Raw genomic sequence first — 15,544 nt, 5'->3', positions numbered from 1 at the left:
CCTATAGTTTAGCTAAAGAGACAGCACAATAGGTCAGCTTTGTTTTTCAGTTTCTTTTATCTAATAGAAACCTTATACTGGACCATCTGATAAGGGATGGGACATTGCTCTGCTGACGTATTACTGTGATTAGTGGACTTCTTTCGGCAAAGTTGAAAAAAGTTTATATTACCCTGACCATGATACAGAGAGAAATAATGTAAGTACAAAGAAACAATACATTTCTTTAAGATGCTTATAGTGTCAGTGGATTATAATGACATGAAAAAGCATTATTTTTATTAGAGCATGCACTAAGAATGAGTATGTTCAAGGTAAATCGGCACGAAAATGACCATTTGTCAGAGATTAATAGTGAGTTAACATGAAGTGGACTTTAGCTTGATGACATAAAGTTCAAATTCACAGCAGACGGCTTTTACTTGTCTAAACACCAATATCAGTTTCTGACATGAGTTCCTGGGAAAAACAAGACAAATGAAGAAGAATATTAACATTCAAGCAAAGGAATTAGGTAAGTTAGTATATATTTAGGTGAAATACTGAAACCTCCAGATATAGGTGAGGATAAATTATTTGTTAAGGTCCAATACACCATAGCTGTTTGTAACGTCACAAATGTATATTTTACTCAACTAATCAATATTTGATTTGAACCTTGCTCTAATTTTGACCTTGTCATAGTTATTCTGGGAATGCATTTTCTTCACACTGTAAATATACTATATATATATATATATATATATATATATAAATAAAGTGTCCAGTCCACCGAGTGCAACCTCCCATAGCTTGAACACATTCTGTGCAGCTGTTACCAGTAGACACATTGGGAGGGTCTGATCAGCTCCCTGGATCACAACATCTCCATATTTACATTTTACAATTACAACTGCATATATCTCTAATTGTAAGAAAATCACCCAGACCTTTTTAATTTCCATTGTTGATTTTGTGGTTATCACGAGGCAAGGCATTCCAGAGCTTAAATTTGAATTGAAGATAAGTATTGTGTATCTCTACCCCAAGAGTAAGGGTTAAATAAGGGGTGTTCAACCTGTGGCCCAGGACACCCAGCCTTTATGGGTGTAAAAGCAAACAATGTAAAAAAAAAAAAAATCCTCATCACCCCCCCAAAAGTAGTACAGTGTTACTATGGTGACACTGGACTGCTAGGGTGACAGTATGTAAAAAAAAAACCATAAATAGTAATATTAAAAAATAAAATAAGAATGTAAAAAAAGTTTTGAAAAATTATAATTTTTGGTTATAAACTAATTTGGGTTATTTTTTTTCTACTAAAAAGATAGCTGAATACATTTTGGCCAAGATTTATGAAGAAAGATTATTTATTTGCAAACTTTTATAAGAAAAACACTTTTTTTCAAAATGTTTGGACTTTTTCGTTTATATAGCAAAAAAATAAAAATCCCAGTGGTGAATAAATACCACCAAAATAAAGTTTTATCTGTCTCAAAAAAATGCTAAACAAATTCATATGGGTACAGTGTTGCATGACTGCGCAATTGTCATTGAAATGTGATAGCACTGAAAGCTGAAAATTGGCCTGGACAAGAAGGGGGTGAAAGTGTCCGGACTTGAAGTGGTTAAGCAATGCACTAAGATAGTACAGGGCTTTTGGTACAAGGTCATTGAATAGACAGATAACATTCCAATCGTGAAAACAAAGTTTAGTGACGCAGTAAAGCAGCAATTAATAAAATAAAACTTGACCTTTTACTACAAGCGCTGTACTGTCTCAGTGCTTTTTGTTTACATATCACTCCTGATGGTTGGTAGAGCAGCTGTCGAACTGGTCTTTGTTTTTATGCTCTAATCTTTATTTATGAAATCAGCGCCCTGAAGTTTGATATATTTTATGAAGCAAGGCAGGTACTTGCAAACAAGGTCATGTTACAGCATGTATTACATCAGCTGCCGAATGGTGGTGTGTGCGATGACGTCACAAAATAAGCTCCAAACTGTTTTTTAATACTTCAGTTAGAGAGAAAAATTCTTTCTCATCTTTTCCAAATCCAGAGGAACTGGCTCTTAGGGACAGCCTTCATTCAAGATGGATGATGGCAGCTCCCAATTGGGATGAAGCCATTTTGATCTTCTTAAGAAGCTGTTCCCAACCCTGAATATGGTCAAATCTAGAAAGTTAATAACATTAGGATCCCATTCATAATTGAAATGAATCCCCCATAATTATTAAGGTTACTCATAAACAGATGCAGAGAATCTTCTGAACCCTTCTACAAACGGAGGTATCATATTCGCAGAACAGTGGCTAAATCATTAGCACTTCTGCCTGGCAGTACTAGGGTGATTGGTTTGAATCCCAGCCACAGCACAACCTGCCTGGAGTTTGCATGTTCTCCCTGTGCCTGCGTGGGTTTCCTCCAGGTGCTCTGGTTTCCTTCCGCATTCCAAAGACATGCTGGTAGGTTACATGGCTCCTGTCTAAATTGTCCGAAGTACAGTATGTGTATGAATGTAAGTTAGGGACCTTACATTGTACACCCCTTGAGGGTTAGTGACTGATGTGAATGTACAATATATATGTAAAGAGCTGCGTATATTGATGGCACTATATAAGTACCTGATATAAATAAATACATAAATGAACCTCCTCCACATCAGCAATTCAGAAGAAGGATCATTATAGATGGCACCCTACTCCCACCGGGCCCTGAACAGATTTACCAGCCTGGGGGCAAACTTGGCGCCCATGGTTATGCAAGTTTTTTGTAAAACAAATTTGCCCCCAAACCATAAATAATTATGTTCCATGGCAAACTCCAACAACTGCAGAATAAACTGTTTCTGTTTAGATGGGATAGAATCCATTTGGGCTAAATAATATTCCACTGCTTGGTAGCCCATATACAGTACATATATAGAAAGACATCACTTCAGCAGTAACCAATAGGCATCCTTCCACACACTTCAATTTTTAAGTTCCCTAATCACTTGAGTAGAATCCTTCAAAAAAGGCAGGGGTCCCAAAAACTAAAGGCAAAGATAATGATCAATGTATTTCCCCACTTTTGAGGTAACAAAGTTAATATCATACACAATTGGACACCCGGGTGGTTGCTCAACAATTTTTTTAAAGTGCTTTTTTGAAAAAATGCAAAAACAATACAAATGAGATTCAAACATAAACCATTTGTTGCTCAACATTTTATTGAACTTTTAGGAGATAGTATACAATTCGTATTCTGGGGGTAACAGGCACAAGGTAACTATTTTTTATTAATAATATGCTTACTGTAACCATCCCTAACCACTCTTTCCAATTTGGTCCTAAAGGAATTTGATAATCAATTCTACATCATTATCCCTCTTTCTCCGATTTTAATATGATCCGTTTCATGACCAAATATCTGAATACTCCCAAATTAGATAGTAAACCTCCAGAGGGGATAAATAAGGAGGCAATAGATAAACAGATTGTTTAACCTGTTCCTTTTTATTCACATCAGATGTTTTAGGGTTATTAAGAAAATGTCTCTTAATACCAAGCTTCCTCAAATTTTCGTAAATCAACAAAGGTTCTAATACAAGGTTCTAAAAAAAACTCCCTTGCAGTTGGCAGGAAAAAAAAATCTGGGAACACTTCTATTATCATTTGGAGGGGATCTGAACAAGAAAGATGTTTTCCTCCCAGGCTCAAGTATTGAAAAACAGTCCTTTGGATAAGGGTTATTCTGCAGAATATCTGCAATGTACTGTTGAGGAGATTTCAAGAGTGGATCGGGAATCTTTGTTAACTCCTAGAGAGAGTGAAACCATCAGGTAGTAATTTTGAGTGGGCTTTTGAATTCTTTTTCTGATTGGTATATGAAAGTTAAATGTTGATTCATTAACACTGGGACATTATAAAAAATGATAAGGTTTGGGGGCCACACATCCCAGATAGGCCTCCAGTTATATTTCGGAAAGGCTATGCATCAAGAGACAAAATGTATCTTAATTTGATCGAAAGCCAGTTCTTTTTGAAAATTTTAAAGGATTGTACCCATGTCAGAGATGTAAGGTGTGTTGGATGGTCTGGTTCAATTGTTTACACAGCTGTTTCTCCTCATGAGTTACCCAGAAGACATATTAGATCAAAACATAATACTTTTATTTTTGTTTACAAACTTTATTGAGAAAATATTCAGTACAGAAAAATCATAGCCTACCAATTAGCCAATCTCAATGAGACAATAACATATGCCAAACATTGAAAAATGTAGCCCAGAACATATATTTGTGAAGTGATACAAAAATCTTTTTCAATGCAAACATATAAAGAAAAAGAACATAAATACAGGCACAAGATCATCTTATATAGCAAAGTATAGATACCAATACCTAAAATGGTAGGGACCGGGATGGGAAAAATTAAACTCAAGTGAAGGGTTTTGCCACCCCCAACTTTACATGTGAACAAGCCCTAAGGGTGCTGCTGCCGAATGCAATTAAGGGCTCATTCACGAGTGCAGCAGGCATTGCTGCTCATCTGAAAAGTGATCTGAGTGTGTTTGACAGGTGGAGAGGAAGGGATATGTTGCCTCCTCACCACCTGATTTAAACCCATGATTGCCATGCAATGCAAGCGATTGCACGGTAGTATGGAAATTAGAGGTTAAAATCAGGTGTGAGGATGACACTGTGTTGGTGATCTTTGACTTCTCCCATGTTGTTCAAGTGGATCTTCACCTCTTTAAGGTTGCCTACCCAGGGCTAATTGGACCAAACTAACCATGTCCGTGAGACTCCAAGTCCACCTTGCTTATGTGAACCAACACCTTTATTACTTGTTCCACTAGTGGAGTTGTTTACCCTCTGGAGTGACCGTGTGGGCTGTGATATGTGGGCAGGACCTTGAGGATACTCCAGGTCAGAATAGGGGAACACCTGGGTAATATTTGGAGGGGCCTGTCTAGGCATTTCCCATTATGCTATGATAAAGATACTTCCAAGGTGAAAGTTGTGGGCATTGACAAACATGTCCCCCACTGGTTATGGGAGTAATGTTATAAGGGTGATTTCCAGACAAGAAACTTGCTGGATATATGAATTGAGATCCTATACTCCACATGGTTTGAATATGGAGTGGGATATCAATTGTTTTATTAATAATAGTTAACATTCCCCTCCGTCATGTGGTTGTAATTTCTCCCCATGTATCTGTTGAATGGAATAGATGTGTTGTACTTAATAGTTTTTATTTTTTGGATTCGTTTTTATTACTGCCTTTTATTGTTTCTATTAGTATTCATGTTTTTAACCGATAAATAGAATTTTTCATTGTTTGTTGACTATATTAAATAATTGTATTGTAAATTATGTTATGTGGTGCTTTGACATGGGCATTTAAGATATTATTTTAGTCTACTAGATGGAACTCTATTAATTTGTATAATATTGATCTTTAAAAAGGTACTTAATATTTTAATGAATTTGTTTAGGCCTGCTTAGGTCTTTAAACTGATTTTATAATTTGTGGGGAGATTGTTTTGTAATAGAAGCTGTACTGTACATATAAAGTGCTTTGTTGCCCATTTCATTGTTGCACCGCTGTAGGTAAATAAATTGTAAGACATTGTGGAATGGATCCTGTTACCTGATGAAGTGAGTTGCCATGAAACGCATAGGACATATCCTATTTTGTGACTTCATCATGCATGTTACTATCCGCAGCTGATTCTGTATCACATGCTCTAACACGACTTTGTGAGTACCTGCATTGTTTAATAAATCTGCTCTATGAAAGATATTGGGCCATGGTAGAGTTTTCATTTTTGAGTGACACCCACTCTCCTCTTGTGGTGAATACACTACAGCTTGGAGGTATTTCGAGGGGCCATCCATTCAAGATGCTGACCACTGTGCTGGGGATTGGTGCATGGTACACCATGCTTTGTTGGCCACTTATCATGTGGAGGTTAACCCTTTGGTAAGCGCTCTGTCTTGGTAATCTTTCACTCAGAGATGCAGTCATTAACAAGATATCACGGCAACAGTCTGGCAGCAGTTGATGGAATATTTTCACATACTGTTTTCAAATATCTATTTATGTTTCTATTTATTAACACTTATGAGGCTTTCTTGCATTTTTTACATATTGCAGCAATTGATGTTTTATCAATTGATATGCATAGGAGCACTAATGAATTGGTACACATATGAATTGATGCACAACAAGCACTTTAGAGTTTTATAAATTTAATATAATAATTTTTTTGTTGGTTTACATGATTTGAGAACTTTTTAAATTTTTTTGGATCATTTAAAGAGAGACAACACAGCATTTTTGTTTTCTGGCCTGGTAAGTAACACCTTCAGTCACACAAACATTACATATCTATATTCAGGAAGGTAGAAAAGGTTTAAAAGACATTATAAACCTGATTGACCAATCTCAATGTTATTTTGAAAATGCACAATATGTTATATGTTTTATCTCTATTTTTGTTTTTAATTATTCTACGAATAACAATTATTAGGCATACTGGGCTCATTGTTTTTGAAACGCCCAGCAATCTAATAATTATTATTATTATTATAATACAGGATTTATCTAGCACCAACAGTTTGCTCACAGCTTTACAAATTAGAGGGAGACAATACAGCAACACTATAGTTCAATACAAGAGGGTTAGGAGGGCCTGATCCTTGGAGCTTACAATCTAAGAGATAGTTAGTAGAATAATTAAAAGTAAAAATACTCGAACAGATGTCGAGTATCCGCAATGACTCCCAACGTAAATTTTTGAAAATATGGGAGCCGTGGTTGCAATATGCCCTTCCCTCACTCTCCCCGGCTAGTCTGGGGCTGTAATGGCGTTCGGTGTTGGCGCTCTTGAATCCCTGCTCTTTGCCCCCCCCCTTTTTTCTTTTTTTTTTTTCTCTGTTTTTGGTGTGACTAGGACAGCTGCATTTAGTTGTTATAATCAGTTACATTAATGTTTTGTAACTTATGTGCCATTGATAGCCCCTGCGTGGGCGTACCTTTTGCCCTGTTGGCATTAGAGCATTGTTTTTCCCCCTTTTTTTTTATTTTGCATTTTGTTTATTTGTGCAATTGATTGCCCCTGCGTGGGCATGTTTTATTGCCTCTGTTTATACTGTTTAAAAAAATGTAATAAAAACCATTGAAATAGAAAAAAAAAAAAGTAAAAATACTGATACAAAAATAAAACGTTAGCCTATAAATGTGTACTTTTTTAATTATTTTTAAAAATAAAATATAATTTAAAAAAAGGTAAAGCCTCCCACCTCCCAGCATGCATGAACAGGCATACACATAACCAAAGATTTTGCAATACACTTCAGGTATTGCCGTGCATACCAGAGAGAAAAGAATAGACCTAGGGTCATCATGTATCGTCGACAATAAATTGATAAGCTGTAAAGCACGACCTCTAAACAATTTTGACCATCATAATCTGTCACTGTTTTGTGATATTACACAGTTTGAGTCTTTCCATATCATATTTATATTGCTAAGATCTCAGAGTAGGAGTGGTTGAGTAGTAGTCGAGAAGTTTAGCAAAAGACACTGCTACAAACATAATATTTGGTACCTCTAGCTATTATTTTTTAAACCCTTTTGCATTCTTTACCTAACATTATTACTATCACAAGATGGCTGACAAGCCATGATAGTAATTTTATGGTGACAGGTTCTCTTTATAGAGGTATTAGGAGCCTCTTCCTGCCTTGAACTCTGCATAAACTGAGTTGGCTTTGGGCTCTTTAATAGAAGTGGTCATGTATAGCCTATGGGAGACAGGGACATTAAAATCCAGATACAGGATACAGAGTAACAGGGAAATGGGAGACTTACATTTCTCGATTCTACCTGTGAGGCACAAACCTTGAATTACTCAGCACTTCTGGTGTGCCCTAAAAAACAGCATATATAGAATAGTTTTCCATCAATCTGTTTAGCCCAAATAGAAAGAACACAAGAGACCCCCAATGTCTATTACTATTACTAAATTACTATAACATAAGAGATAAAGTTATAAAGTAATAAAGTTCAATGAGAAAACAATTAAAAAGTAAATAAAATCTAATAAATAGAAAAAAAACAACATTTAATAAGCATCTCATGCCAGAGTGAGATAAATAGTTCTATAGCCATCAGTCATGGTAAACTGCAATTTAATGATCTGCTTGTGGACAATTTTGCACATTAATTTGTTGCTATTTTGCGGGCACACAGGGCACACACAGTTTTGTATCTTTGCTATATTAATGTGTATCTATTTACTCCACACAATCTCATCTTTTATATTTTACACAGATAGAGATTTTATTGTGCTTGTGTGCTCTAATATTAACAAGTGACTTTATTTATTTTTTTTACTGGAAATAAAACAGGTGTCTGATAAAAACTGCAACTATTATAATTTTACTCTTCGGGTCCTCAGCTTTTAGAAAGAACCTAAAATGTTTTCAGGTTTTACAGGCGTAAAATATATATATATATATATACACACATACATACATACACATATATACACACACACTTGGAATTTTGGAATGTGTACAGTTTACAAAAACAAAGTCCGTGTGAGCAAAAATGTTAACCACTCACTTGACCTCCGGAAGATTTACTCCCCATCACGACAAGGCCATTTTTTGCTTTTAGGCACTGCGTTACTTTAACAATTGTGCGGTCATGCAACACTATATACAAATGTAATTTTTTTTTCACACAAATAGAGCTTTCTTTTGGTGGTATTTGATCACAATTTGTTTTTTTGGGGTTTTTTTGCACTATAAATAAAAAAGGTGGAATTTTTTTGAAAAAGCAATATTTTTTTACTTTCTGCCTTAAGGGCTGATTCACACCAGATGCAGTCCAGTGTGTTTTATTTCTGCATCAAAAATGCTTGCACAGTCTCTTCCATGTATTCCAATGTCCCTAGTTCATACCAGTACAGTCAGTTCCAGTCAGTTTCCAGTGCAGAGAAAAAAGTAGAACAAGCGGCATTTTTTATGCACAGAACTGTACTGGAACACAGCAAAATGTGTCAAAAACGCACTGGAACTGAGTGTAGTGTGAAGTGAAACCAAAAACATTCGGAACGTGGAGTGCGTTTTGTGGTGTGAACTGACCCCAAAACATATCTAATAAAAAGTTTTAAAAAATCAAATTTCTTCATAAATGTAGGCCAATATGTATTCAGCTACATATTTTTGGTAGCAAAAACACCCAATAAGTGTACATTGATTGCTTTGCACAAAAGTTATAGCGTCTACAAACTATGTTACAGTTGTGCTCAAAAGTTTGCATACCCTGGCAGAAATGGTGGAATTTTGGCATCGACAGGGCTTTTTTTAGTGGGAATGTTGGGGAACGCAGTTCCGGAACTTACAGCACTGATATTGAAATAATGACTGATTATTCAAAAAAAACTGTCTTTTTTTTGAAGGATAGTGATCCTATGAAGCCATTTGTTATCACATAGTTGTTTGGCACCTTTTTAAATCATAATGATAACAGAAATCACCCAAATGGCCATGATAGAAAGTTTACATACCGTGGAATGTTTGGCCTTGGTACAGATACAGAAGATAAAACACACAGGTTAAAATGTCAATTAAAGCTTCATTTCCAACGTCTCTGGCTTTTTGAATTGCAATTATTGTCTATGTATAAATAGTCAATGGATTTGTTAGCTCTCACGCGTATGCACTGGGCAGGCTAGATATGAGCCATGGGGTACAGAAAAGAACTGTCAAAAGACCTGTGTAACAAGGTATTCTTACATTTTTGAAAAAGTCAGCTCAATTCTGAATCTAAATCTCAAAGTGACCAGTGCAAAATTCTATCAAATGCCACTAAATCGTGCCGGATGCAAAACTGTAACTTAAGAAATATGTGCAAATCATATAAAAAAATCATATAAATCCCCTTGCTGCCACTATATGATCATCAAAATTGGTAAATATAATTCACAGTAAATTAGTGAAAAAAGTGGCGCATGCACTCCACAGTGCCAAAACTTAATGATAAAAAAAATATATAAAAAATATATATATTGCATATATATATATATATATATATACATATATATTTATATATATATATTCAAAATATCTTCAAGTGAAAATATATAAATATATAAAGCAAATAAATAAATTAATTCACAGTGACCAGAAAAATTAGTAATCAAATAAACCCACTATAGTGAGCAAAACAAACACAGTGATAAAACAAATAAAGTCCAGTGATACAAAAATAAATAAATAAAGTCCAGTGATGAAAATGTCCTGTGATAAGAATCATACAGTGTTGAAAAACATACACAGTGCTCACAGTGCCCCCCCCCCCCCACTCGGGTGTGCACTCACCAAATTTATAATATCTTCTGCCTTTAATATATGGAATACCGGAGAGGGCTTCCGCTGATGAGTACTGGGAGTTCCTCCAGAATTAGCTCATTCAATGAACAAATGCCAGGGTTGTTCAAGTATCCACTCCATTATTACTCCATACTCCACCATATCATGAAAAGAGAAGAACAAGACCCGCTGCAATTGTGTATTACCCAAGATAAATCACTTTATTGCTACAAGTATTGCACTTACAATGTATAAAATCAAAACAAGCCCATATTGCAAGTATTAATGATCAGCAGAGACCGCTTGGTGCTCTCATCACATACCAGAACGCGTTTCGTCATATCCTGACTTACTCATAGGGGTTTATTTATTTATTTACTTTATATATTTATATATTTTCACTGGAAGATATTTTGAGGATATATGCAATATATATATATATATATGTTTACATATTTTTTAAAATATTTTTTTATCATTGAGTTTTTGCACTGTGGAGTGCATGCGCCACCTTTTTTTACTAATTTACTGTGAATTATATTTACCAACTCTGAATCTGCTGATATGAATTAAAACCATTGAAATGTCTTGCTGGCTTATTTTACAAATGATTCTACAAGAGAAAGTATTATCATCAAAATTCAATAATGTTAATATAACTTCCCTTAAAATATTATTATAAAATCTTTAAAGTTTATTTCTTTTTTTTTTCTTTTAGGTCATGTAAGAGCAAAAGATGTTGCGAAGAACATCAAAAACACTTTGCTTTATTGCATTGTTTTCTGTTTTGCTTTTGGGACTATTTATCACCTATTTTAGGAATTTTGCTTCCCTGCTAACTCCTGTTTCAGGACACCAATGTAAGTACTATACAAATAAAGTGCAATATCAGCTCTGCAGAGAATGGGCTGAAGGGCACTATAGGCAGGGCCTGTAAATGCTATCCTGTCACTAACTGTAAGCATAACATTTCTACCGAACGTCTCTGACTTTATGGCTAACTCCTGCCATCTGCCACCTATTCAGTGAAAGTTCATCAGGGATAAAAAGTCTGCTTTCATTAAGCTAGCCATACATGGATTGAACCTTGGCTGGTTCAGCAGGGACCGAATGAATTTTGATCCATGAATGGGCACTGGGGTTGTACAAAAGTTGATCTACCAATAGATCAGACCTGCAGGCTATAGCCTGCAATGCTGATCAGTGTATTCTGGTGGCAGGGAAGTCTCCCTGCTGTCAGAATAAAGTGACACAGTTTGGAGGATTCCCCAACCCAACTTGAATGTGTGGATGGGGGAATCGGGTCAGTTTTTCCATTCAACCCACTGGTTGAATGAAAAAAACCTGATTCATCTGTGCGCTGCCTTAGGAGAAGGAATTGAGCAAGACTAAAGCTGGCCAGCTCAGTTTACACTTTGGCACACTACTTGTCTGCCAGGATGACTGCACTCCTGCACATGTACGAGGGTGTTGTTATGTCATCCCGTGGTGGCCAATCTGAATGGCTGAAAACTGGTACTCACATGAAGCTGAGGAGAGGATATTGGTGAGGGACCTCTAAGAAGTTGGATCATTAAATCTAAGGTACAAATTTATGCCTTTAGTTCTGCTTTAAAGCCCAGCTCCAGGCAATACTTTTTATTTTGTTTGCAATAGATTGTGAAAAGGCTAGAGCCCCTCAAGTTCCTGTTCCTCACCTTATGTCAGGGCAGAAAATGCTGGGAAGTATTTTAAACAAGGACCCAAGCAAAACAAAACACATTTAAAACAGAACGGGAATGGAAATTGTTAAAACTGTTAACAGTGTTTTTATTGCTGTCAGTGCCTTCCTGCCCCAGTGTAAACAGCTCCCTATTTATTGTATTGGTGTCATAGAAAGTACAGGAAAATGTTCCCAATGGGGCTCGCATCTGGAAAAAAATGTACACAAATTTTTTATTATCCCCATCATATTCAAAAAATAAAATGTTAGTAGTTAAGGTTTTAAAGACCTGATTTGTGGAAGTTGTGCTTATAAAAAAATGGCAGGGGAAGGACAAATGACTGGTCACCAATATTGCCTGCGGTCTCTGGAAAGCTATTTTTTCCTCCAGAACTAATTTACCATACCTGTGTCTCTGTCTGGAGGCAGACATCTTGGTAGAGATGGAACTTTGCTTCAGAACTGCCCATATGATGACTTATGGATGAATAATCATGCAGATAGCAAAAATCCACATAATGAAGAAGCAGCAACATCCTTGTACTTCATAAAGTGAATAAAGAGTCCACATATGTGAAGGATATATGAAACAGAATAAGCCCCTTTAAGGAACGTCTACGTTGTCATAAATATAGCAAATCTGGTCAAGAAGAAAAGGGGAATCCACCATCACCAACACCCCAAAAAATTCTGCCTCTTACCAGATAAACTTGACCCCCCGTTAAGGTTTTGACCCAACCTTAATTGGGGGTCAAGTTTATCTGGTAAGAGGCAGAATATTTTGGGTGTTGGTGATGGTGGATTCCCTTTTTCTTCTTGACCAGATTTGAAGTATTTATGACAACGTAGATGTTCCTTAAGGGGCTTATTCTGTTTCATATATCCTTCACATATGTGGACTTCTCATGTGTGGACTCTTTATTCACTTTATTTGGCTATATGTAGCCGCATTTGTATGTTTTATTATTTCTGACAGCTTTGTTTCAGTAATTGGTGCTGTGCACATATTTGGCGACTACATGCAGCTATATGCAGCATTAACCTGTCTTATATATTGAGGCATACATGAGAATTTTTGGTCGGATTGTTTTGTAAATGCATGTATAGCACTTAGCCCTGAAGGAGCCACTTGAGGTGTTTTGTCCCCTGTTTATGTGCCCACGACTCTAAGAATAGCATCTGGTGGGTGAGGAATATTTATTGCAGTTGCATGAATACAGTGAGGAACAAAAGTATTTGAACACCCTGCGATTTTGCAAGTTCTCCCACCTAGAAATAATGGAGGGGTCTGAAATTCACATTGTAGGTGCATTCCCACTCTGAGAGACAGAATTAAAAAACAAATTCAGGAAATCACATTGTATGATTTTTAAAGAATTTATTTGTCTTGCACTGCTGAACATAAGTATTTGAACACCTGAGAAAATCAGTGTTAATATTTGGTACAGAAGCCTTTGTTTGCAATTACAGAGGTCAAACGTTTCCTGTAGTTCTTGACCAGGTTTGCACACACTGCAACAGGGATTTTGGCCCACTCCTCCACACAGATCTCCTCTAGATCTGTCAGGTTTCGGGGCTATCGCTGAGCAACACAGAGTTTCAGCTCCCGCCAAAGATGTTCTATTGGATTTAGGTCTGGAGACTGGCTAGCCCACTCCAGAACCTTGATATGCTTCTTAGGAGCCACTCCTTGGTTATCCTGGCTGTGTGCTTCGGGTCGTTGTCATGTTGGAAGACCCAGCCACGACCCATCATCAATGTTCTGACTGAAGGAAGGAGGTTGTTGCTCAAAATCTCACAATATATGGCCCCATTCATCCTCTCCTTAATACAGTGCAGTCTTCCTGTCGCCTTTGCAGAAAAGCACCCCCAAAGCATGATGTTACCACCCCCATGCTTCACAGTAGGGATGGTGTTCTTGGGATGCAACTCATCCTTCTTTTTCCTCCAAACACGACAAGTGAAGTTTAGACCAAAGAGTTCTACTTTGGTCTCATCTGACCACATGACTTTCTCCCATGCCTCCTCTGGATCATCCAGATGGTCATTGGCAAACTTCAGACGGGCCTGGACATGTGATGACTTGAGCAGGGGAACCTTCCATGCAATGCATGATTTGAAACCATGACGGCGTAGTGTTCTACCGACAGTGACCTTTGATACTGTGGTCCCAGCTCTCTTCATGTCATTGACCAGCTCCTCCCTTGTAGTTCTTGGCTTATTCCTCACCTTTCTTATCATCAGTGATACCCCACAAGGTGAGATCTTGCATGGAACCCCAGTCCGAGGGAGACTGACAGTCGTCTTTAGCCTCTTCCATTTTCTAACAATTGCTCCAACGGTTGATCTATTTTCACCAAGCTGCTTGGCAATTGCCCCGTAGCCTTTTCCAGCCTTGTGGAGGTCCACAATTTTGTCTCTGGTGTCTTTTGACAGCTCTTTGGTCTTGCCCATGGTAGTAGTTGGCGTCTGACTGACTGTGGGGTGGACAGGTGTCTTTAAAGAGCTCAGACAGGTGCTACTAAGTTAGATTAATGAGTGGAGTAGAGGTGGACTTTTTAAAGGCACAGTAACAGGTCTTTGAGAGCCAGAATTCTTGCTGTTTCTTAGGTGTTCAAATACTTATGTTCAGCAGTGTAAGACAAATTCTTTAAAAATCATACAATGTGATTGCCTGAAATTTTTTTTTTAATTCTGTCTCTCAGAGTGGAAATGCACCTGCAATGTGAAATTCAGACCCCTCCATGATTTCTAAGTAGGAGTACTTGCAAAATCGCAGGGTGTTCAAATACTTCTGTTCCTCACTGTATACACCCCAATGGCTTAAGGTGTAGAACATGGTGTGTAAAGAATAGGGAGAAGCTGTGTCTCCCAGCACAGTCTCAAGAGCTTGGAGGAGATTCCAGGAGACAGGCAGTTACTCTAGGAGAGCTGGACATGGCCGTAAAAGGTCCTTAACCCATCAGCAGGACTGGTATCTGCTCCTTTGTGCAAGGAGGAACAGGATATGCACTGCCAGAGCCCTACAAAATGACCTCCAGCAGGCCACTGGTGTGAATGTCTCTGACCAAAAAATCAGAAACAGACTTCATGAGGGTGGCCTAAGGGCCTGACATCCTCTAGTGTTCTCTGTGCTCACTGCCTGGCACTACAGGGCTCGATTTGCATTTGCCAATCAACACCACAATTGGCAGGTCCATCACTGATGCCCTGTGCAGTTCACAGATGAGAGCACATGTGATAGATGTGAAAGGGTCTGGAGAAGCCATCGAGAACATTATGCTGCCTGTAGTATCATTCAGCATGACCGTTTTGGTGGTGGGTCAGTGATGGTCTGGGGAGGTATATCTATAGAGGGACACACAGACCTCTACAGGCTAGACAATGGCATCCTGACTGCCATTAGGTATTGGGATGAAATCTTTGAACCCATTGTCAGACTCTACACTGGTGCAGTGGGTCCCGAGTTCCTCCTGGTACACGACA

General features: G+C 37.5%; 1 protein-coding gene across 1 annotated transcript in view; it reads left to right on the top strand.

The window, feature by feature from the left end:
- The first annotated feature begins 263 nt into the window (after positions 1–263).
- The window catches only part of LOC149460041 (carbohydrate sulfotransferase 9-like), a 48,898-nt gene continuing 33,617 nt past the window's right edge, over positions 264–15,544 (top strand). The window contains exons 1-2 of the mRNA XM_089680273.1: positions 264–514; positions 11,075–11,216. Coding sequence (XP_089536399.1) covers positions 11,093–11,216 — 124 coding nt within the window. The 5' untranslated portion in view covers positions 264–514; positions 11,075–11,092. The remainder of the gene's footprint in view (positions 515–11,074; positions 11,217–15,544) is intronic.

This window comes from Staurois parvus, unplaced genomic scaffold (assembly GCF_062004578.1).
Source record: "Staurois parvus isolate SC_StPar_1 unplaced genomic scaffold, SC_StPar_1.0 ptg000237l, whole genome shotgun sequence".
Taxonomy (NCBI): domain Eukaryota; kingdom Metazoa; phylum Chordata; class Amphibia; order Anura; family Ranidae; genus Staurois; species Staurois parvus.
The sequence above is the reverse complement of the archived record's forward strand: the minus strand, read 5'-3'. Positions and strand labels throughout refer to the sequence as shown.